Genomic DNA, 23,276 nt, shown 5'->3' with positions numbered 1-23,276 from the left:
TGGAGTTAGAAGTTAGCAGGAAGTTAGCTCGCTAGTTTCCACCTAAACATGATATAGCATGTTCTGACTGAGAGATTTCTGAAAAAATTAAAACGTACAGCTCTGCTATCACTTCCAACATAAATGAAGACAGAAAACTAAACAGCAGTGACTTTTGTAGGGTTACTGAAGTTGGGCTAGCTGGTATATAATGATGTGCTACGTGATCGCTAGCGACACAGCTATGTTAGCATAACATAAACACAGTGAAGCTGGAGGATGAACGCTAACTTTTTTCCACTTGATAAAAGTTAACGTGGTGAGGGTTAGGGACAAAGGCAATCGCATGGCAGGATGCTGTAAAGTTACGGTGGCCCTGAGAGGCCAAACGGACTGCAACTTCAGAAAGCACTTGCAAAAAGAAAAATGCTGCAAAAAGAAAAATGCTGCAAAAAGAAAAATGCTGCAAAAAGAAAAACGCTGCAAAAGCACACAAAGCACAACGGAAATAGGAAAAAAGACAACGGAAATAAGAAAAAAGACAACGGAAATAGGAAAAAAGACAACGGAAATGTTTCTGGGGAGACAATAACCGGACGGACCAGTTGCACGAACCAAAACATGCTAACAAGTGCACTGGGACTGGGAGACACTTCAAAGAAGTGGAGCGGCCAAAGAGTAAACTTTCAAAAGTAAGTTCTGAATATTATGTCACTTATTTATGTGCAAATGTTAGCCGTTAGATAGTCGACCTTAATCTTACAGAGAATGTGATGATTTTGTGGATAATTAAAGTCAGTCATATATCCACAAACACAACAGGCTGAAAGTCAGTGATGCTGCTCAGTTTGCAATCCTGAATATCACGGCACAAGCAGGATTCACTGCACTGTTAATGTTCGCTATGTTATATTGCTGCCTCTGTTCGGTGGTGTCGAGCCAAACGGACTTTAATGTGTGTTTGAACGAGCTGACGGTTCACTCGTTAAGCTGAAAGAAAGATGCTTTAATCACAGCACTCACACATGTGTCCACTGCACCATCTGGGAACTCTTCTTGTTTAGCACTCGTAATAACACAAACACTAAATCCTCCTGTTTGTAGCAGTGTATACAGCTGAGACTGTCACCTGTCTGTCTGTCCTGCACTCTCTCTCTGTTTCTTTCTCTCTGATTGTGGAATAAAAGTATGAACATGTGTTTATAAGTTACACTTGTGTTTGAATCCTGCAGCTTATCACACATTTGATTTCCATGTGTGACAACTGCAAGTGTCCAGAGTGAGGACAGACTGAGGGACCCACTGCTGCACATCATCTGTGAGGCTTTGCACCCCTGATGATCCACCGAACTCAACAGTGTGTGAGGAAGAGGAGGAGGAAGAGCCAGCAGCAGCTGACAGATGGAGAGAATAGACAGACTGTTCCCTGTTTGTGAAGGACTGCTAGGAAAGTTTAACATAACTGTCTGTCCTGAATCAGTCTTATTAGGTAATGTTCAAATAATTTTATCATTCCAGTGTTTTCAGTGTGGGAGAAAGTACTCAGGGCCTTCAAGTTACACACTATGAAAGGCAGCAACAAGTGTAATATTCAGAAACCTAAAGTATGTATCAGCAGCAGAATGGAGCTAAAAATAAATGTTTGTTTCAGTTCTATGAAGCTTTGAGTATTTTGGATTAGTAGCACTGCTGTGTTTGTTGCATCATATTGCTGTAATTGTTTATATGCTTTATATATTCTGAGGTAAGTTGATCTATAGTGTTACATCATATTCTATAAGGATGTTATGTGTTTGTAGACTTTCTGCCCAGTTTGACCCATTTAACAGAAGTCAGCCTGTTTAAGGCTCTGATATCTATTCTGTATGACTTAAAGCAGTTATGACATGGTCTGATTTTCTCACCCAATAAAGGAATATTTCATATATCAGTCTACTCTTCATTTTATCAGAAACAGTTTTCACAGCTCGTACATTTTCTTTTTACACATATATGTAAGCATTGAGCCAAATTTAGTAATGCCAACATATTAAAAGAACAATATTTGTCTCTTATATATAATACATCTATATATATACTTTCGCTAGTTTCCACCTAAACATGATATAGCATGTTCTGACTGAGAGATTTCTGAAAAAAATAAAACGTACATCTCTGCTATCACTTCTAACATGAATGAAGACAGAAAACTAAACAGCAGTGACTTTTGTAGGGTTACTGAAGTTGTGCTAGCTGCTATATAACGTTATCCTATGTGATCGCTAGCAACACAGCTATGTTAGCATAACATAAACACAGTGAAGCTGGAGGATTAATGCTAACTTTTTCCACACAATAAAAGTTAACATGAGGGTTCCCGATGGTTAGGGACAAATGCAATCGCATGGCAGGATGCTGTAAAGAGACCAAACCTCAGTCAGAAGAACAACTGAGATAATCCATCCACGATACGAGGTTACTCATTAATATACTGCAACAACATGGGGATAGAGCAGCTGCTAGAGAATTCAACATTAATGAATCAATGGTACGGAAGTAGAAGAGGCAAGAAGAATGAGTTGAGTAAAGTTTGACTTATCTGACTGTTTTTCTTGATTTAATGCGCCTTATAATCCAGGGTACCCTATGTATGAAAACAGACCCGTTCATCGAAAGTGCGTCTTATAATCTGGTGCCCCTTATGGTCCGAAAAATATGGCAGCTGACTGTGGATAAAAATGACTAAAAACTGAAGATTTCATGCAACAGTGGTTCAAGGTTCAAGGGTTCAAGGTTCTTTATTGTACTACTTTATTGTACTATTGTACTACTACTACAGTGTACTACTTCCTTCACAATCTAGCAGAATATGGCTCTTATGGATTGCATTTATATAATGAAGCTGGCGGCGGTGGAACTGTGAGATGTCTATTCCTCAAACTGAGAGTCTGATGGACTTTCCTTCTTGGTCAGAGGTACACTGCAGCTTTCCACCTTTGTGCTGTTCTGTGAATTTAGGCAGTTTTAAAACTACTCTGGCAATTCCTCTGATATAACAGCGTTTTGTTTTTGAAAAGAGTTTTTTTTGTTTCCTTTTTTTTTTGGCCACTGTTTTCTCAGTCTGACCCCAATAAGCAGCTGTTTCATCCACTGTAAAAATGTTAAATAATCACTATTGTTGAATCGTGTTTTCACATAAACTGCATTTTGAAACTGAGAAGGCCAAAAAATCTTTTGGACAATGTTTGCAGCTTTTATTTCGTTTTATTTATAACGTCACAAGATTAGTGACGTTGCAGATTAATAAGAGGACTGAATCTTTTCTCCACAACTATCTTCCATTGTATGAGTAATGTTCCCTGCTAAACTGTGCCGGTTGAACATTCCCTTCCCAACTTTGTGTGCTTTTGTCGTGGCATTATGTTATCTAAAGTGCTCACATCAGCATGTACTTTAGTTTCTCCACATGTGTCACACCCTTGAGCAGTACCAGCTCTGTTGAGACAGGTGGAGTCTCCCAAACACTGGAGTGGATCCAGATCACCATGAAACACAGACAAAATAAACACCCTGCAGAGATTAAAGCTTCCTCTTCATCTGGGGCCAGTCCACAGCATTTTTCAGGAAAACTTGGTGTATTTTCAGTGAGGTGGGTGAGCCTGGAACCAAACTCTTCTGTAATACAGCATATTCATCTGCAGCCCTGGAATAGCCATATATTTGAGTGGGAAATTTGAGTCTACCACTTTGGCCCATGTTACATATAGAGGAAATGGAGTCAGTTGACTGATCATGGCAAACTTTGACCCGACTGAAAATATCTTAATGAGTTGGAGTGGCATGAAATGTGACAGACATTTTTGAGGCTTCTATAGTCTGGAACCTTAACCAAAAGAAAGTGTGAGTGCCACATTCTGGTTTGACTGTGTCGTTGTGCTATCTACAGCACTTTTTGAACCCTAAACATCTGACCACTTATTATTCTAAATTCCTGCAGTGAAGATGCCAGCTTAAAATGCATTACCGCTAACAGCACAACAAAGATGATGTGTGGTTTTACCTGAAATGTCTTAAAAAAATTTGTCTGTTAGCTACACAATGAATCACAATGAGGCCCTCTCCACATCATTGTCATCATGGTGACAATTGAGGGCATGAATGCATTTATGGAAGAACAGGACTTGAGAGACAGTATGTGAGCATATTAACATGCAATGTTTGTATTAATTATAATGCAAAACTCAGTACCAAAGCTGCACAGTAAGTCTGGATCTCTTTGAAGCTTTAAGGCTTCGTGCAAAATAAATGTAAATGCATTGCTGGAAAATGCTAACTATGTTTTTTTGTGTGTGTTTAGTTCTTGTTTAGGTTCACACAGCTCAAGCTCAAGCAGACCTGACCTCCAAACTCCTGCTTTGACTAACATATTACATCCTATTGAAAAGTATTTGATGTTTTGGAGCTATTTTCATGTCAAACCTGCCTGTGCTCTGTGCTCTGTTTGCCTTTCACAACAACAAAGTACTGAAAAAAATCTACTAATTCTACATGACAACAAAACGGTATTAATCGAGGATTACGTGCAATCTGTCCCTGCAGCCATAAAGCTGTACAGATGCTTACAGTACATAGTAGTTAGAATAGAAGACAAGTGCTGCGTGACTCTTTTATGCAGCCACTTGAATCCTACAGTACATAAAATGACTCCTGCCGGTTTTTTCCGCTCTGTGGGTTGACCAGCAGACAGACTGCTGTTATTAAGCAACACCCCATACATCAACACACTGCTCAACAGGCTGTCGGCAGCAGCTCAGACACCCCGGTGGTAAAGAATGGAGAGCTCGATATGCTCTGCATTATCGGCCTTCTCCATGAGCTCTTCCTCTTCCCAGCTCCATTATGTCTTCTCCTCCTCGCTCCTTAGATTTATCCCTCTGCCTCTTTCAAACACAACTACCTGCTCTCGTCCTTGTGAAGAACAGTTTCTTGAGGTGAAGATGGGTAACGTTGCTCCTCCTAAACGATGCAGTAGACAAATTGAAAGAGCATGTCAGTATTTGAACACACACCAACATTTCATGCGCTAATTTTATGACATATTATGTCACTTTTATCATGTTTTGATTATCTGACACCCTCCTGCTCAGTCTGTGTCCGTTATTGTTTTGTGTCTGGAATATTAATTGATGTTTTGATAAGGCCAAACACAGCATCTTGGCAGACCCTCCAGTAACTAAACCGGAACAGATCCACGGATGGTAAACAGTCGAGCGGTGCAAGAGTTCAGCGTGTGAGCGGCTAAAAAGCTTCCAGTAAGTGATATGTGATTTAGTACTTACAGTTTCATGCAAAAAAATCAAAATATTTTTAGAAGTCCTTGGAATGTTTTTAGTCAACTTCCACCCACATTGTCTTGACTCCCCCCGATAATCACATGAAGTAAATGCAGATTTTACTCTGTAATGACTATAGGAAACGAATACTATAAGAATGCGTCTCTCCAGGCGTTTAATTCTCTGGTATAAATTGTGAAATCTCCCAGTAAAAACATGTGCAACTAAAACAGGAAGAGGACACGAAAGAAGAAATAACATGGAGGTGATGATCTATTTAGGGTTTGTGTAAGTGATCGGGAACTGTGAGTCAGTGTAGTTTTACTGAAATGGTCCGCATGTGTGTCTGTATGTGTGCAAGTGTTGTAGCCTCAGGGTTGTATCATTTGCGGACGAGACCCCAGACTGTCAGAATCTTCCATCCTGTGTCATTTTGTAGGGTCTCTGAGAACGGCTCCGTCTATTCTCTGTTCTCACGACTTGTTTCCCATCAGAAAAGTGTCACATTTTTCATGTTTTTGCGTGACTTATTTCTTCTAAGTAACTCCTTCACAGTTGTTCCTCAGACCCAACAGTGTGGGTGTAAAGTGGTGCAAAACTTACATTTTGTTTGGATGAATTAGTTTTGTGATGTCAGATGATTAAGTGATTGTTGGTTTCTGCAGTTTTGTCTCGAGGTCAGTCTGCTCCACTTTTTTGTCCTAATTTAAGTATATTGTTGCTCTGTTGGTCCCAGCAGACAGACACCAGTGGTATAGTTGGATTAAACCCCACTCTCCATTCAACCTCTCCGTTGTTCTGCTGTCACAGTGAAGGAAAGGCCAACCAGACCAGACTGAAAATCAATAAATTGCAGCCCATGTCTCTATAGTTGTGCTAGTCTCTCAGTGTTTGTCACGAGACACAGATGGCTCTGTCTCCTACGGCTAAACTGCAGCCATGCAATACGACCATTTTCCTAATTTCCTCAAATATTTTATCCAACTGCCGTCACAGAGGGTGTGTGCCTATCTGTTTTGGTCAGTTACACCCTCAACATGTTGTCATTCTGTGACTGGGCAACAGAGATAACCATTCACACTCACATCTTCTGCCACTTTAAGAAAACAGGAAGCAGCTGCCAACCAACTCCAGTTTTCAGCCCTTACCTCAAAGGACACCAGAGGACACAAACCAAAGGTGACCTTAAGGAAGACATTGAGACCTAACCTTATTTTGTGCTCATGAACTGAATCGGCCTTTTAAGGAAATTAATGACTCAAGTTTCACTGAAGCAGAGAAGGCCCCTGGAGTTTATTTGTGTGCAGTCTGTCATTTTCTATTTTTGATGTTTGCTGTCAACAATTTCACTGCACATTTTCCAGTACAGGGCACCTACACAGGATCAATTCTGTTTCGCAAACCAAAATTTGGACCATTCAATATGCTCACCCCAGGTTTGAAACCCAAATGGTAAACAGGCTGGTTCTTATGGAGTGCTTTTCTATTCTACAAGAGCGTTATTCAGGCATTCACACTTGCTGATAACTCCATCTAAAGAAACTCAAGGCTCAGACTATTTTGGCCAGCCAAAAAACGAACCACCAACCTTGCAGTTAGTAGATGACCTGTTCTACCTCCTGTGTCACAGACGAGGTGTCAGTGGGAAACACAATCAGCATGAGTATCTTGAAGCATGCGCATTGATTAAGAACGTACATACAGGGAGTGCAGAATTATTAGGCAAGTTGTATTTTTGAGGAATAATTTTATTATTGAACAACAACCATGTTCTCAATGAACCCAAAAAACTCATTAATATCAAAGCTGAATGTTTTTGGAAGTAGTTTTTAGTTTGTTTTTAGTTTTAGCTATTTTAGGGGGATATCTGTGTGTGCAGGTGACTATTACTGTGCATAATTATTAGGCAACTTAACAAAAAACAAATATATACCCATTTCAATTATTTATTTTTACCAGTGAAACCAATATAACATCTCCACATTCACAAATATACATTTCTGACATTCAAAAACAAAACAAAAACAAATCAGCGACCAATATAGCCACCTTTCTTTGCAAGGACACTCAAAAGCCTGCCATCCATGGATTCTGTCAGTGTTTTGATCTGTTCACCATCAACATTGCGTGCAGCAGCAACCACAGCCTCCCAGACACTGTTCAGAGAGGTGTACTGTTTCACCTACTGAACATCTCACATTTATGACTCCACATCCATGGTTCATAGTAAATGCCATGTCTTGTTTTCACATATTCAACTCTGTATATTTTTATATATTTCATTTATTATTTTATTTTTTTACTATTTAATTTGTAAAATGTGTATACACACACACACACACACACACACACACACACACACACACACACACACACACACACACACACACAGGAAAATGTTTAGTATACACATCCAGAAATGCATACACTATTATATATTGTACATATATTTATTAGTTTCAGATGTAGCCATTCTTGTATTTGCTGGTTTGTGTTGTTGTGTTTGCACATTTCTGTTGCTTGTGGGCTCGCACACAAGAATTTCACTCGCATGTGCTGTGCCAGTGTGCCTGCACATGCGATGTGACAATAAAAGTGATTTGATTTGTTTACTCCTTGAAATAGATTTGATGATGGACCACAGGTTCTCAATGGGGTTCAGATCAGGTGAACAAGGAGGCCATGTCATTAGTTTTTCTTCTTTTATACCCTTTCTTGCCAGCCACGCTGTGGAGTACTTGGACGCGTGTGATGGAGCATTGTCCTGCATGAAAATCATGTTTTTCTTGAAGGATGCAGACTTCTTCCTGTACCACTGCTTGAAGAAGGTGTCTTCCAGAAACTGGCAGTAGGACTGGGAGTTGAGCTTGACTCCATCCTCAACCCGAAAAGGCCCCACAAGCTCATCTTTGATGATACCAGCCCAAACCAGTACTCCACCTCCACCTTGCTGGCGTCTGAGTCGGACTGGAGCTCTCTGCCCTTTACCAATCCAGCCACGGGCCCATCCATCTGGCCCATCAAGACTCACTCTCATTTCATCAGTCCATAAAACCTTAGAAAAACAGTCTTGAGATGTTTCTTGGCCCAGTCTTGACGTTTCAGCTTGTGTGTCTTGTTCAGTGGTGGTCGTCTTTCAGCCTTTCTTACCTTGGCCATGTCTCTGAGTATTGCACACCTTGTGCTTTTGGGCACTCCAGTGATGTTGCAGCTCTGAAATATGGCCAAACTGGTGGCAAGTGGCATCTTGGCAGCTGCACGCTTGACTTTTCTCAGTTCATGGGCAGTTATTTTGCGCCTTGGTTTTTCCACACGCTTCTTGCGACCCTGTTGACTATTTTGAATGAAACGCTTGATTGTTCGATGATCACGCTTCAGAAGCTTTGCAATTTTGAGACTGCTGCATCCCTCTGCAAGATATCTCACTATTTTTGACTTTTCTGAGCCTGTCAAGTCCTTCTTTTGACCCATTTTGCCAAAGGAAAGGAAGTTGCCTAATAATTATGCACACCTGATATAGGGTGTTGATGTCATTAGACCACACCCCTTCTCATTACAGAGATGCACATCACCTAATATGCTTAATTGGTAGTAGGCTTTCGAGCCTATACAGCTTGGAGTAAGACAACATGCATGAAGAGGATGATGTGGACAAAATACTCATTTGCCTAATAATTCTGCACTCCCTGTATAACCCTCATCTCTGTTTGTCTCTTTCATCCACAAGAGCTGAACATCTTCAGACCCTTACATCAGAGTGTGTCTAAGATGAAACTGATGTTGGTCACAGCCAGTCTCTGTATAGCACATCTGGGTCCAGCTTTCTCGCTCTCTAAACCTCTGGAGGACATGTGGTATGTATAAAATGACATTGGCTGTGTATCCCACACAAATGACTTTGGGATGAAATCCACATCCAGAGCACTTTGTAGCTTTGAGTCTGTCAGATGCTGCTGCTGCTGCTGCACATAAAACACATGAACCCTCCACAGGTGGGCCAAGTGATAAGATTGATGTATTACTAAAAATAATTATTTTAATCAGTAAGACACATTTGAAAGACAGTGCAGTTCATCTGTGAATTATTTACACTCACATACATCAGCCAGTTCATAGTAATGTGCCGTGAAAGCATAATGAATCAGTTAATGGGCAAACATTATGTCTTTACAGACAGTTTTTCATGGTCCGATCGGTCAACACAGAATTAGCATTAGCACTGCACTGTGGGAAGGATTTAAAGTAAACAGATATGCATATTCATGTAGCTCCAGTTTCTTCCTGTATTATGCACGACCGTCCTTGAGTACAGACCCAAAGTAAACTACAAGAAGCTTACTAAAACACTTGGAATATTTTATCTTCCATCTTCGAATGTGTCTAATAAGCCCAAGCATTCCTGTCTCTTCCATGCCCCCTCCTCCTACACGTCGATGTTTATTATGTTAACATTTAGGGTCTTGTATGTCTCGGTCTCATCCTTTCTACGTATGGGAAATGTGCGTCCCCCGTCGAGGGAGCTCAGCAAGAATTAAACACTTGCTGGTATCTTAATAAAACTGAATTAGCGATGAATCATCCCCAACCATGAATCATACATCAATAATACCTCCACCACCTACTGCTACAGCCCCTCCAGAAAATTGAATGTTTTCAGAGAATCTAATGCCATTTTTAGATGAACCCACCAGAACAGTAAATACTCACAGATTGATCATGAGAAAGCAGGCCTCGGTGATCCGGAGATAAAAAGATGATCTGTTATCAGTGACTGTAAGGATGCTAACCTGTTACGCTTTACTTTGTTTACAGAATTCAGTTTAGTTTTATTTATATAGTGCCAAATCACAACTACAGTTTCCTCAAGGCGCTTTACATTGTACCCTATCAATAATACAGAAGATCATGTGAAAGTGTTTTTCTATAGAAGGATATAAGAGAATAAGTCTAAAAAAGAAAAATAACAACATGAATAACTCTGTATCAGTATTTTCTATTCAATCATTTTATGATTTTGCTGAGTTAAGACAGGCTTTCTAAGTATTTGGTTTCAAACGGAACTATTTTCAGCTCACGGGTCTTTACACGAGTCATGCTACAAAAAGCTAATTCTGTCATTAGTTTGTGTCTGCTTCTGACTTTCATTGATTTTTTTTCTGCAGCTTCTAAAGTTCACTTTGTAATCACTTTGTCCACACCAGTATTTCTCTACAGTAGCATTAAAGCTGGGGCAGGCAAAATGCTGTTTAGTGTAATTGGAAAAAAGAAATCTATAATACTCATTCAAGACTGCAATTCAAGTGGTTTTAACTAAAGTGTTGCTGGTGATAGGGATCTTTGACAATCAAAGGTCCTCAGACCAGATCGGAAGAGTAGTTTGTGTTGTATAAAGACTAAAGAGCACGCAGGAAATACAATGTGATAGTGAAATAAATTAATTAGAAGATTTTCACTTTTGCGAGTGACGTTCAGGTCCGATGCAAAGCCAAAAGCTGATTTAATAAATGCTTTATGCAGGACTGAGAGGATGTATTCCTGCAGTTCTTGAGCTTATTTGAACCCTTCTGGTTAAAATCACAGTCATCACATGATCATTTGGCCTCATGATTTCATTATATTTGTTGTCATATCACAGTTGAGTTATGAAAACAAATATAAACTACAAATATAAATAGAAACATAAGTGTTATTGTATTTAATCGGGTAGAGCTGGGTATATGTTGCATATATCTTGTGAATGCCCTCAGTAATGCATAAGGTCAGCTGTTATGTTCATGTAGGACACATCAGATATACTTATACTATATCGTATACTGTAAGTATACGTCACGATTCTGTAGTCCAGCAGCAATAACTTAAATTAACAATTTCAAGGATAAATTTATCAGACTCTCACATTATTCTGGATGTTTTCAAACACTTATTTATGCACTCGTGTCCTCAGGGGTCACAATAACATTTCAGCCAGAAAGACTTGTGTTTGATTCTAAAATACTAGGATACTGAGGAGTTCATGGTCCGCTGCTACAGTCTAATGCAACCGGCTAAGGTCCTGTGGCTGCATAACAAACTCAAATCATCACCCCTCCACCACCGTGCTGTCAGCTGGTATGAGATGTTTGTGCTGATATCTACTACCAGCATACTGATATGACCTGACAAACAGAGCTGATATGTTCTATTTTTTGTCTCACTGCATATTTTGGCTAAACATTTCTACCTTGTCCAAAGGACATTGTTCCAGAAATCTTGTGGTTTCTTCAGATGCACCTTTGCAGTCTTAGTCATGCTCTCATGCTTTCTTCAGAGAGAAGAGGCTTCCTCCTCACAAGCAAGTCAAATGGCTTGCTCAGAGCATTTTCTAATTATTCTACTATCATAAAAAAATAATGCTCACTTTCAGCCGTTGCCTGAACACCAAAGGGATTTGTCTCTCCAAAACAGCAGCCTTTCACTTGCTTAGTGAATGTGTAAATCACTACAATCATGACCTTTAGCATGGTAACTAAGGCCTGGAGAGTCTCCGATGGAGCTCTTGGGCTTTTGCAATATTCTCTGAGAATTGCACGGTCTGACCTTGGGGTGAAATTGTTGGGATCATGGCATTGCGTTAACACACAGAGGTGGTGACACTTGCTGATCATCAGTGAATCTTGTGCATTTCATTAGTAGTACCTGGCTGCTACTTTCCCTCTATGGGCATATTTTTATTTTTTTTTTTCAGTACAGAGTATAGACTTCTGCAAAAACGTTGTATATCAAAGGACTGTATACAAACTACTGTAACTTCTGTTGATTTTATCTAACTGCCCAAATTTAATTCTTTTGCTGGTGCAATTAAACTCACTATCTTAACTCTGAAGTTTTATGACCCTATTTATATATTTATATGTCCCACATATCCAATAAAAGAAGGAATTTAAACAAGACTTGATAAAAATATAAATCTCTCAAGACCGGTTGCATTCTCACCTACTGGGCAACAGTTGGTAGGGAAAAGTGGGGCTCAAGTTAATAACATCTAAGACAAGAGAAAAACTAAAAACAATCAAATGCAAATACACAAAACAAACAAACAAACCCTTAAACACGTAAAAATAGTCAAATGAAAATGCATACCCACAAAAAAATAAAGATTAGGAACCTACCAGCACAGAAAAGAGTACCATGAGTTCTCTATGCTGACTGGGTTTTCTAATGAGATTAAACTATTTTTTTTAGAACCCTTGTGAGAGAAGATTGCATTAGGCCACATGGAAATGGAAATGGAGGAAGGAGTCTGCACTTTTCATAAGAGGACAGTACGTTTGTGCCAGCAGCAGTTGGGGCCTGTTTGATAAACCGTGCCCTGTTTCTTCTTACGAAGGGAACATTGGATATAGGTAAACTTGACCGTCATGACAACACCAGTGCAGTGTCACGTCACTATGCTTATTGCATTCTGCTGTTCTTTGGATAAACACTGGAATCATCTTCTTTGGGTTTCCATTTCATGCTTTTTAAAGTAAAAAACTGCAGAATTGCTGCTGTACATCATAACAATGTTGGAAGTGTTGTTGCAAATAACCATCACTGATTACCACTGATTGCGGATTCCTAGAATTCCTCTCAACTATCCCAGTATTCATGTCAAATATTTTCCATCTGTTATTAATCATATGAAAATGTATGTAAATCTGATATCATGAGCTTGGTGAGTAATGTGTTGCATTTAGTTGCTTGTTTATGTGAACACTAATTGACACAGAGGCACAACCAAGTGACTGGGATAGTGCACATGAACATCTGTGCCACATATGGACTACTAAGTACCCTAGTCCCGATGGAAGACGCCCCCAAAGGTGGTTGAGAACAACAAGGACCTTCATTCCAGACAGACAAGCATCTGTTGGCCAACCAACCACACATAGTGGTGGCTGAAAAGGAACAGAAGACCACAGTTGTGACAGATGTGGCAATCTTAGCAGAGAGCAGCATCAGGAAGAAGGAGCACATTTAATTCAGCGTGATACCGTGACAGGATGCCACCTGTGCAACAAGTCCAGTCGTGAACTTTCCTCACTGCTGAATATTCCACTGTTAGCGGTATTTTAACAAAGTGATTGAGAATTCCAGCGACTCAGCTGTGGTAGGCAATGTAAAATCACGGAGGTCTGCAACTTTCTGGAGAGTTAATCGCTATAGACTTCTAAACTTCATGTGGCCTTCAAATTAGCTCAAGTACAGTGGGTAGAGAGCTTCACGGAACGGCTCTGCATCCAAGCCTTACATCACCAAGTGCAATGCAAAGCGTAGGATGCAGCGGTGTAAAGCACACCACCACTGGAGCGGAGACATGTTTGATGTGTCCGCATCAATAGCCGTCTTCACAGAAGTGCTTCTGTAGGAATAAAATGCACTTCTGGAGATTCACAGAAGAGTTGAAGCTGCTATATTAAACCCTGTGGATTCAAGATGGGATGTCACTCAAGTTCATATGCATTCAAAGGCAGATCAGTGAATACTTTTGGGAATATTTTGTTAGTTTTTATTCATTTACATCACTGACATCAATGCATCATGTTCGGCTTTTTGGCTGATGAAATAAAGGGGGGGGGGGGGAAAAAAGCATCATGTGCATTTGGGTAAAAACTTTATTAACAAAACAAGAAGGCAAAGCACAGCCCAAGCTTCCATGGCACAGCAGCCTACATTACCTCGCTGTCAATCACTAAAAGTGCCACGAGTATAATAATTCTAACATCCATCGTTGTTACAGTTAAATATTAAAATAACACAGCCACTCGGATATACTGCATAATATATATTTACTCTAAAGACCTTTTAGACAACATCTACAGGAGGGGAGCCCAAGTCATGCTCATTCTCTTGCGCTGTAGCGCCATCTAGTGCCATCTCAGCACATTTACAGTAGTAGTACAATCAGAAACACAACAGCCCAGCAGTAGAAGGAGAAATCAAAAGGCTCGGGACAAAACAGACACTTTGTACCGTTTACAATCTCCAACAGCAATCTGTACTATACTTACAATCTGCACCTTAAGAGTATGGAAATGCTGAGTGATGTAACAGTGAAGAGAAGAAGGCAGAGGGGTTATTATAAGCATTTTAAAAGGAAGATTTCACCCATTTAATGCAATATTAATTTGCTCAAATGCAGGCCAATATTTATCACTCTTTATGGTTTTAGAGTATCACACCTTCATTGTGTTGCTGTACTTAATCTTTGCACAAGTTTGAAATTTTATCTGTGATTTTCCAGGTGTAGGAAAGATCACTGCATGTTCACAGGGATCTACTCCACACTCCTGGGGGAGAAAAAAAAGATCTTGCACTCCTAAAAGGTTCATGTTTTAATTCTGTTATTACAAATCATGGATATTTTACAGCACTAAATAAAATTTGGTTTAAATTTGTTATGAAAAAATTTATCTAAGTACCTCAGTTCAACGTGTCACGCCTCCTTTTTTTTTGTATTGTGTTAGTTTATACACCCCAAACAAGTTTGAAGAAATGTACACTTTATGGAAACCAACGTCTGAAAAATACCATCATGTTAAACCCTAAAATCTTATTGTATCTTTCACCCTCATTGTGTTGCATGCATTCAAAATGGTTAACAAACTGCAGTATACATGATCTTAACCTTGCTGACAGGCTTGTAATTTAGAACAGATGTACTTCCCTTTAAAGGGTTGAAAAAGTTCAGGCCCAGTTAGTATTAATGGAAAAATTGCAGATTTATTGTGTTGTCAGATGAGGTGGATTTGCAGTAGTTGATTTATTTATTTATTTTTTGTAATGGTAAAAGTTAGTAATTTCCTCCATTACAACAAGTAATTTCTCTACAGTCTATAAGAAACAGCAGTACACTTTAAACTATTCCAGTGATACTCATTTGGTGTCACATCTCTGGGTTTCTCAAGTTACGGTGGTGCATTTTTTCTTTTCTTTACTTTTTTAAATTCCAGTAGGCACAGAGGAGCTGCTGCCCCGTGGTAGCCCGAGGATAAAGATGAGGTGAAGAAGATGTGACGAGGGTCAGACAGGATTCCAGTGGAAGTCAGAGATGCAGGTGTATAATTTTGCCTAGGCAACCACCCACTGCAGGATGCTGGTGTCCTTCCCACCAGTGGAGATCAGGTGACTGTCATCGTGCAGGAAGGCAACGTTGGTCACGTGACTGCTATGGCCACCGTATTCTTGACTTGGAGCCTGGATAACAAAGCAAAGCAGGACAAAAAAAAAAAGTTAAGGAGTAATTAATTAAAAGTGAACAACATGCTCTTTTGGGAATTTTAAATGAAAGTTTCACGGTTTTCTTTATTTGAAGGATGTATAAACTATATGCACTGTTAACCTGGTGGATACATTACTGCACTAAATGCTCGGTTTCATCCTACTCTGTGCTTTGTAAGATGTCATGGAGAGCAAATGATAATATAGTCATAATAATCCCCAATCACCTGCAGTTTAAACCTTCCCTTTTGTCAGGGGCAGCCAATCATAAGAAAGTTGACCTAAGGAAGGAGGAGCTAAAACTGATCCTTCCAGACTCAGGATGAACTGAGGTGCTTAACCAAGTACAAGATACAAACGTTTTATTTTGAACTGTGACTCAAGCAAAGATACTCTAGTAGAGTCCAAGAGCAATAACAGAGTTTAAGTTCTCCATTGTTAATAGTAACCCTTTTCTTTTTCTTGTTTATGCATGTGTAAATTTGTGTGCATCATAGCCACAGTGACATCTTACTCAGATAAAGTTGAACAATCTCATATGGGAAGTTATTTCAGCTGCTGTAGTCTTGCTAGAGCTGCTGCTGCCCCTGCAAGCCACTTTGCAACCCATCTCGACCTCAACTCCATTGATTCAATAGGAGCCTGACTTATTTAATCTACGAATCCATGCTCTCCTCTTGACAGGGGGTCTTATTGCAGCTTTAGATTTATTTGCATGGAAGCTACAGGAACAGCGGTCCAATACCAATAATACCAAATATAAATTACTGGAGAAGAAAATTATCTTCTTTAAACAACGTTAACCTTCTTGGTCACATAAATCACCTCATGAACCTTCTAAGTTTCAATAATCATGAAGGTTATTTGCAATGAAAAACAAATGTATAATGTGGGGTTTTTACATTCGTACCAGCTGTTCATGAAACACAACTGTCTGGTTTAAGCCACTAAACACTCATTTTCATTCCAAATCTGTTTAAAATATGTTGTAACTTTTTACAGCTTGTGATTTTCTGCGCTAATGGCAGCCAGTTTGTCTTAATGGACAATTTAGTTTACAGCCCCAGTTTAGAAGGCTTTAACTGAAAACTTGTAAAAAAGGTGTCTAACAGCCTGCAACGGTTTGTGAGCACAATATAAACACCTGGCAGACATTGTGCACATTACAGGCCTGATAATGATAAAGTATTCTGTTATTTCTGCTGAGCTTTCATTGGGTTTCCCCAGTGTTCATTAAAACTTAATCACAATGCAGTTGAGAGACAAACACCATAGCTACATAGTTCTGGCAGTGTTGAAAGCGTGTCTGCGAAGTGGAACAAATTTCAACACGAGCATACAAACACGCAGACCCCGGCTCTGATGTGCTTTGTGTTTGTCACTGTGAGTTAACATGACTGACCCTTGGTTGAGAGCAGGGGAAGGAGAACAAGTGCACTTTGCCAAAGTCATCAGCAGAGGCCAGCAGGGATCCATCATGTGACCTGCACGCAGCATTGATGTCTGTGCCATCTGCTCCATCTGGCCAGATTCCTGCAAGACACAAAAAGACAAAAAAAACCAAAAAGAAAGCGCCAGCGGCAGAGTTAGCACGAGGGCGACGAAGACAGTGGAACAGCATCTTCAGTCACTTCGTGTTTTTTTAGCTGCGGCCACATAAAAACACCGTGCTCTTCTCCATCAAAACAAATTCGCAAGAAGAAACGACTGTGTGAGAGCTACGCTTGCTTCAGGCAAACATTGCAAAATACTAGTGTGATAAAATAGATGAATTTAAAAAGTTTTATCAACCTACCAAACGTGTTGAAGCTCAGAGTGCAGGTGGAGGTGGCCCACTCCAGGTTGCGCACTGTGTCCATGTTGGTCACATGTTTACCACTGGATGCCTCCCCTAAAAGCCGAAGAAACCCCCCCAAAAGATTCCTTGACATATGAACATAACTTTGAGATGTCAGTGATATGAGTTTCATATTTTACCAGATTCCTATATTGACAGTAAAATCAGAGGGTGGAGCTAAAAGTGCACATGAACAGACATGAAGTATGACTTACAGAAGAGGATCTCATAGTCTCCTGAGTTGGTGACAAGGTACTGGCTGTTTTTCGACCAGTCCACATGGGTAACAAAGCTGGAGTGTCCCTGGGGAAGAGGCAGATCATGCAGAGTGACGATTGAACATTTTTTGTTAAAACTCTCTTTTAATGTTATTGATGTTAATTTTGAGTGAAATTCTCATCCAAAGAACAGCAATATATCAATTCACTTTTCAACCTCCATAAACTACTTAAGCCTTCAGACACTAGCGATCTGATTTTATGAAAAGAGATCACTGTAAGAATGGGAATTCATTTACAAACAGACATTTACAACTGGCGCTCCATGTGAGCATCTACTTACAGTGCATTTCCCCACACGGCTGTACTTTCGGCCGTTTTCAGTTACAGCATAGATGTAAACAAAGTTATCATGGGAAGCGACAGCCAGGAAGTTACCGTCTGCAGACACAAAGTGAAGTTAGCAGAAAATCAATGAACTGAAATATGAAATTTTGTCTGAACTTTAACATTTTATGGATCTGTGTCAGCGAGGTGAGCAGATGATGTTTTACCCGGAGAGTACTTGACATTGGAAATGATCTCATTGCCATCTGTGTGCATAGAAACAAGATCCCGAGTGTCAGTGTCCAGCACCAACCACCTGCAACACACAAGGCAGAGATTTGGGAAAATGCACATCACAAGGATCCAAATAGGAAGGCTTTAATATCTCCAGCATTAAAGGAGATCAGTGTTAGTGAATGTTTTGTCAATGCTCAGTTTCTGAATTTTAACTTGTTTCAGCTGTAAGGCTCACTTTCCAGTCATGGTCCCCACAGCCAGAACAGCCCCGCTGGGATGGAAGCCTGCAGACCTCCCTGGATCCTAAAGCACAGAGAAGACGACATACTTGTTATTTAGTACTTGTGATTGAACGGGAAGCTCAGTCCCTAACGCTGTCTTCATTCACAAAAATCTTCCTCACCTCGATGGTCTTGCTCCACAGGGGCTGGTGGGAGTGGGCATCCCAGAGGTGAACTTGTTTGTCCTGTGAGCAGGTAACAAACTGCTCCATGGTGGGATGGATGTCCAGACCCCACAGCTCATCGGTGTGACCCTGTAGCACATCATATCATTTCTTATTTAAAATGCAGCATGCATAAAGTTAAAATATTTGTTAGTAGTCAGCCTGTGAATGTTATCAGCGTGTACCTGCACAATAGGCGTTAATGTATCAGGGAAGGCAGCTCTGATGATTGCATTCTTGGTGGTTCCAACAAAGAGTTCTCCGGGTTTACCTTCAGCCAGAGCACGAACAGGACCGAAGGACTCTCCCACCTGGACACACACATGCAGCACAGAGTCAAAGAAAGCACAATATTCAAAACATTAAGTAATAAAACTTTTTTTTGGAGTTATTTACTTGCAGCACAAGAGACACCCACTGACAGTTTAATCACTAAACTGAGAAAAGTTTAAAATAATATTTAAGTGGGTTCCACAGAAGTTTCACGACCTCCGATTTCCCCTCAGAGGAGAATTCGCTCACCTCCATCGTTGCCTTTTTTCTGTAATCGTGGTCCCACAGCACCACCTTGCGGTCTTTCCCCCCTCCAGACACCATGGTGCCGTCCTTGAGAACACACACTGAGAAAATGCCGCCTTCGTGCGCCGCTGACACCACCTGGCTGATGCGGGTACCACCTGTCAGACGACACAGGAAATCAGAGAGTGAGCAGCAGATATCCTGCCTCTTTACATTTGTGCTTCACAGTAATGATAAATGAATGATTTCATTTAAAATCCAGACTGCCGTATCTATGTCAGATGCCCCACCCCCCATTATCAGTGGCTTGCTGAGTTTTTGTGTTTCCCTTCGTTTTTTTTCTTTTTTGTTAGCTGTATCCACAAATGCTTGATTTTATGTTCTGTTATTCCTGTTTTATTGAAACAATCATATATGAATATAAACGTGTTCAAACCTTCGTTAATTCAAGCAGCCAGGATTTCTGTGATTGGCGATTGAATCTCTAAATTTTGTCAAAAAAGAAAAAAAAAAAAAAAAGCTGGATCAGAACTTTCACTTTGAGCGTACCTTTGGCCCAGATGTAGAGGTTCCCACTGGAGTCTCCTGTGATGGCGTCTCCATTCTCAGCGAATGCCACACACAACACATACTTTGGTTTCTCGTGTTTCTACAAAGCCAGACAAATAAGGATTTCAAGGACTACAGAAAAGACTGCTGTTATAGACTGCACCTTAAGAAATAAAACTAAATATACAGCAGGGTTTTAAGAACAAACAACTTGTGTATAGTTGCGATACCTCAAACAGGCCCTGTCTCTTGGTGAGAGTGTTCCCCTCCATGGTCCAGAAGTTGATGTGAGATTTTCCACAGGTAACAATCAGGTTGGTGTCCATGGGATGAAACACAGCGGCCAGCACAGAGTCATTGGAGCACTGCAGGGACAGAAGCCAGGAAGCTATTGTTTCATTCAATTTGCTACGTTCATGAAAACATACCATTAAAATCCTTCATCCATGCATGTTATCTAAAAAATTTAAAACCAGGAGATCAATAATGATACAGCTGTATGAATGAGATCAGACTCAGGTGGCCATACCTTGACTTCAGCCAGCTGCTTCTCTTTCTGCCAGTTCCAGACTGACAAGATGTGATCGTTGGCATCATCCACAGCGCAAAGGAAGGTGCCGCCATTCTGGTGAATGAATGAATAAATAAATAACTGATTAAATCTTAATAAAGCATGAAAACATAGAAAGGGGCCTGAACGACTTGTGTAAAAACTGGGTATTTGGATAAGTGCATAGTTATTGGGATTGTATTATATTTTGCAGGAAGCATTACACTTGCAGTGTTATATATAGATCACATCATGAGTCTGGCTGACTAAAGCATTGATTATATCTGAGCCAGAACTATGACTCATCAGTTTAACGGGCTTCTTACTGACAAAGACATTAACCATCGCCTGCCAAAACACACTCAAGTAACGTTGTTAAGCCTGTGATTTATGACACCGACTGACGTAGATGATGAATGTAGAAAAACTGAGACACATAAATAGTTGGCTGATTAAATGTGAAGTTTTAGGGGAATATATGTCTTTACACTAAAATAAAACACCTCCAAATTCATCCCCTTTTTCTTTAGAGGTCATTATTCATTGGTGTAATTCCCTGAACTAGAATGATGTTGACACCTCTAGTCTAAAAGGGTGAGACGCTCCTTACCGACTTTGAGAAAGCCACACAGGTGACCGCTCTATCGAACACTCCCGTTCCAAGCACATGGAGCGTGTTGAGGCTCACAGAATCCCAGACGCGAACATGGGGAGCCAGCAGCTGAACAAACACACACAAAAAAAAAAGAGGAGACATAGTAAAGTTGTTTGATTCATATCAAACCTTCTTCTGGTTTCCACAAAAAAAACAAAAACAAAACTTTATTTGAAGTTTTAAAGCTCTTTCAGTTTCATATTTAGTGATTAGGAGACAACGCTACAGCAGGATTGGAGATTCTCGCAGTACCTTTCCATCTTTAGAGTTTCCAGCCACTTGTCCTGTTGCTATGGTAACCATGTCAGGATGCACACTCAGGCTAAGAAGATATGAGAAAATATTAATTATATTTGTGGCTTTGTGATTATTAATTCTCATTCATTCTGCTTCTTTCACACGATGCCTTTAAAAATGTTTATCGTGACACACGCCGTTTTCTCTGGTCTCTGGCTTTTACAGGAAATCTCGAGTATTTTTCAGAAGCACGTTATAGACACTCAACATGTATAAACAACAGCCATATAAACAAACCGATTGACTCACATTTTCCAAGTCAATAAAAACAAATATACAATATTTATTTCAATGTGAATCATATTTTGCATTTCTAAAACACAAAAAAAATGACAACGTGAAGAGGCGGATTCCACGTGACGGCGTGGGAGAGGAGAGCACGATTGTTTCCCTGCAGAGCGGAGTAGCTTTCCCAGCATGCCCCAGGGGGCCTTAATGTTTACATCCCAGTGTCTCCAGGCACAGGATGTCAACTGGTGCTCATTAAGTACAGCACAAATTTCACTGATGGTAAACACAGAAGCTGTCGATGACGTGTTACGCAAAAACAAAAACAACTTCTGAGCAGCTCGTTTCTCTCTTTGTCTCACGTGTGGGGTCGAATAGAGTTTTGCTTTTTTACATTTTCTTTTCATTTTAATTTCTTTTGGGAGGAGATTTGCTCATTTTAGCTTCATTTTTACTGTTTAAAGAGGTTTCCTCTAGTTTTTATTCATTTGAATGATGATTGTTATGTTAGTTCTTCTGTATGAAAAGACATAACATCAAGTGAGCCTGTTTAAACAAAACCATCTATATCACGGTGTGTTAGTTAAACACAGCTTTTGATCAAACGGGATCTGTTTACAAGACTTAGAGTAAATGAGGAAAGCAGAGATGATGCAGGAAATTGCACAGTCTCTGTAAAGAATAAAAGACTTTAATGGCTGCTCTCATCAGCCTGCTGTTTTCTCACCATTTGACGTCATCGTTGTGGCCCAGGTAGTGTCTCTGCTGCTGCTCCTCTGTGTTGTACAGCACCACCACTGAAGCATTGAAGTAGACAATCTCTCCCGTGGGAAGCAGGTACAGGTTGGAGCGGCAGTCACGACCACGGTAGCCATAACTGGACCACGCTTAGATTAAGGAAGATGGGTGATGCTGGACAGGATTACCAGAATATTCAGCAATTTTATTTTATATATTTTGTTGATGCTTCTTACTAAGACAACTTAGAAACACCAAATCTTATTTTTATTTTTTGTAATTTCTTGGTTTTCAGGGATACAGTTTGTGCTTTCACCCCTATTATTTATCTTACAGACAAATATGTGTCAGAACAGCTGTGAAAACAGAAGATATGATCATTAGTTATTAGTTATATTAGAAAAATGTACTCCCACACCGGAGGTCACGTCCATTACGTTTATATGGTCTAACAGGTTGATTGGTGAGCCACAGAGAGTTGCATGTTGTATGAATCACAGCAGAATAAATCTAAATAAACCTAAAAATAAAGTAACGCTAGCCTGAGTCTATTAATCAGATATTTTAAATATCTAAACCATCTGAATCTTTAAGTAAACTGTTCATGTACTTCTTAATTTCTCTCTGTCTGGATCAAGGATACACCCACTGCAGTTTGAGCTTATGGTCAGGCAGCGCCACCTTCTGGTCAAGGCTGTAAGTCCCCTTCTGCTGGTCTGGGACGTGCATGGTGACGGGACGGCCGCGGAGGAACATCCTCACGTAGCTGTCCTCTGCAGTTAAAGAGGGAGGGAGGAAAAGCAAGATCACCAGTTAAAAAAAGAGAGAAGGACAAAGTAACACTAGTTTTGACATCTGTACCATCACCCTCTCTAGCTTTGACAGCATTTTTTACTAACTTTATAACCAAAATGATTTTGTGTCAGTAAGAACATAATTGATTGAAATACTTCTTTAAGTTTCACTCCAGTAATGCCAATTTGAAGACAGCGGACGCAGCAGGAAGTCTAGAAACCTCCCAACTCAACACCTGACATCAGAATCATTTTTCCTTCTTTGGTGCTTGGTATAAGTTTTCAGACACTTTGTGATTAAATATGCATACGAGGCCATCTCTCTCTAAATTTGTGCTACTTTGCATGCTTC

General features: G+C 40.1%; 1 protein-coding gene and 1 long non-coding RNA gene across 4 annotated transcripts in view; one reads left to right on the top strand and one right to left on the bottom strand.

The window, feature by feature from the left end:
- Nucleotides 1-6,276: 6,276 nt before the first annotated feature.
- Nucleotides 6,277-13,889, top strand: LOC102295176. Its single transcript, XR_316438.3, has 3 exons — nucleotides 6,277-6,470; nucleotides 9,019-9,145; nucleotides 12,513-13,889. It is a non-coding gene; the product is annotated as an uncharacterized LOC102295176 (long non-coding RNA).
- A 17-nt stretch (nucleotides 13,890-13,906) lies between these two features.
- The window catches only part of eml2 (EMAP like 2), a 32,553-nt gene continuing 23,183 nt past the window's right edge, over nucleotides 13,907-23,276 (bottom strand). For all 3 annotated transcript variants that reach the window (XM_005932589.2, XM_005932590.3, XM_005932591.3), the window contains 17 exons: nucleotides 22,774-22,903; nucleotides 22,120-22,269; nucleotides 21,120-21,189; nucleotides 20,823-20,933; nucleotides 20,192-20,287; nucleotides 19,893-20,027; nucleotides 19,663-19,762; nucleotides 19,117-19,271; nucleotides 18,780-18,905; nucleotides 18,553-18,684; nucleotides 18,385-18,452; nucleotides 18,140-18,228; nucleotides 17,929-18,026; nucleotides 17,583-17,670; nucleotides 17,326-17,421; nucleotides 16,933-17,063; nucleotides 13,907-15,506 (listed from right to left, as the gene is read on the bottom strand). In XM_005932589.2, coding sequence (XP_005932651.1) covers nucleotides 15,381-15,506; nucleotides 16,933-17,063; nucleotides 17,326-17,421; nucleotides 17,583-17,670; nucleotides 17,929-18,026; nucleotides 18,140-18,228; nucleotides 18,385-18,452; nucleotides 18,553-18,684; nucleotides 18,780-18,905; nucleotides 19,117-19,271; nucleotides 19,663-19,762; nucleotides 19,893-20,027; nucleotides 20,192-20,287; nucleotides 20,823-20,933; nucleotides 21,120-21,189; nucleotides 22,120-22,269; nucleotides 22,774-22,903 — 1,901 coding nt within the window. In that variant the 3' untranslated portion in view covers nucleotides 13,907-15,380. The remainder of the gene's footprint in view (nucleotides 15,507-16,932; nucleotides 17,064-17,325; nucleotides 17,422-17,582; nucleotides 17,671-17,928; nucleotides 18,027-18,139; nucleotides 18,229-18,384; nucleotides 18,453-18,552; nucleotides 18,685-18,779; nucleotides 18,906-19,116; nucleotides 19,272-19,662; nucleotides 19,763-19,892; nucleotides 20,028-20,191; nucleotides 20,288-20,822; nucleotides 20,934-21,119; nucleotides 21,190-22,119; nucleotides 22,270-22,773; nucleotides 22,904-23,276) is intronic.

This window comes from Haplochromis burtoni, unplaced genomic scaffold (genome assembly GCF_018398535.1).
Source record: "Haplochromis burtoni strain Fernald_Lab_line unplaced genomic scaffold, NCSU_Asbu1 Contig_153, whole genome shotgun sequence".
Lineage (NCBI taxonomy): Eukaryota > Metazoa > Chordata > Actinopteri > Cichliformes > Cichlidae > Haplochromis > Haplochromis burtoni.
Note: the sequence above shows the minus strand (reverse complement) of the source record. Positions and strands in the feature narration are given on the sequence as shown.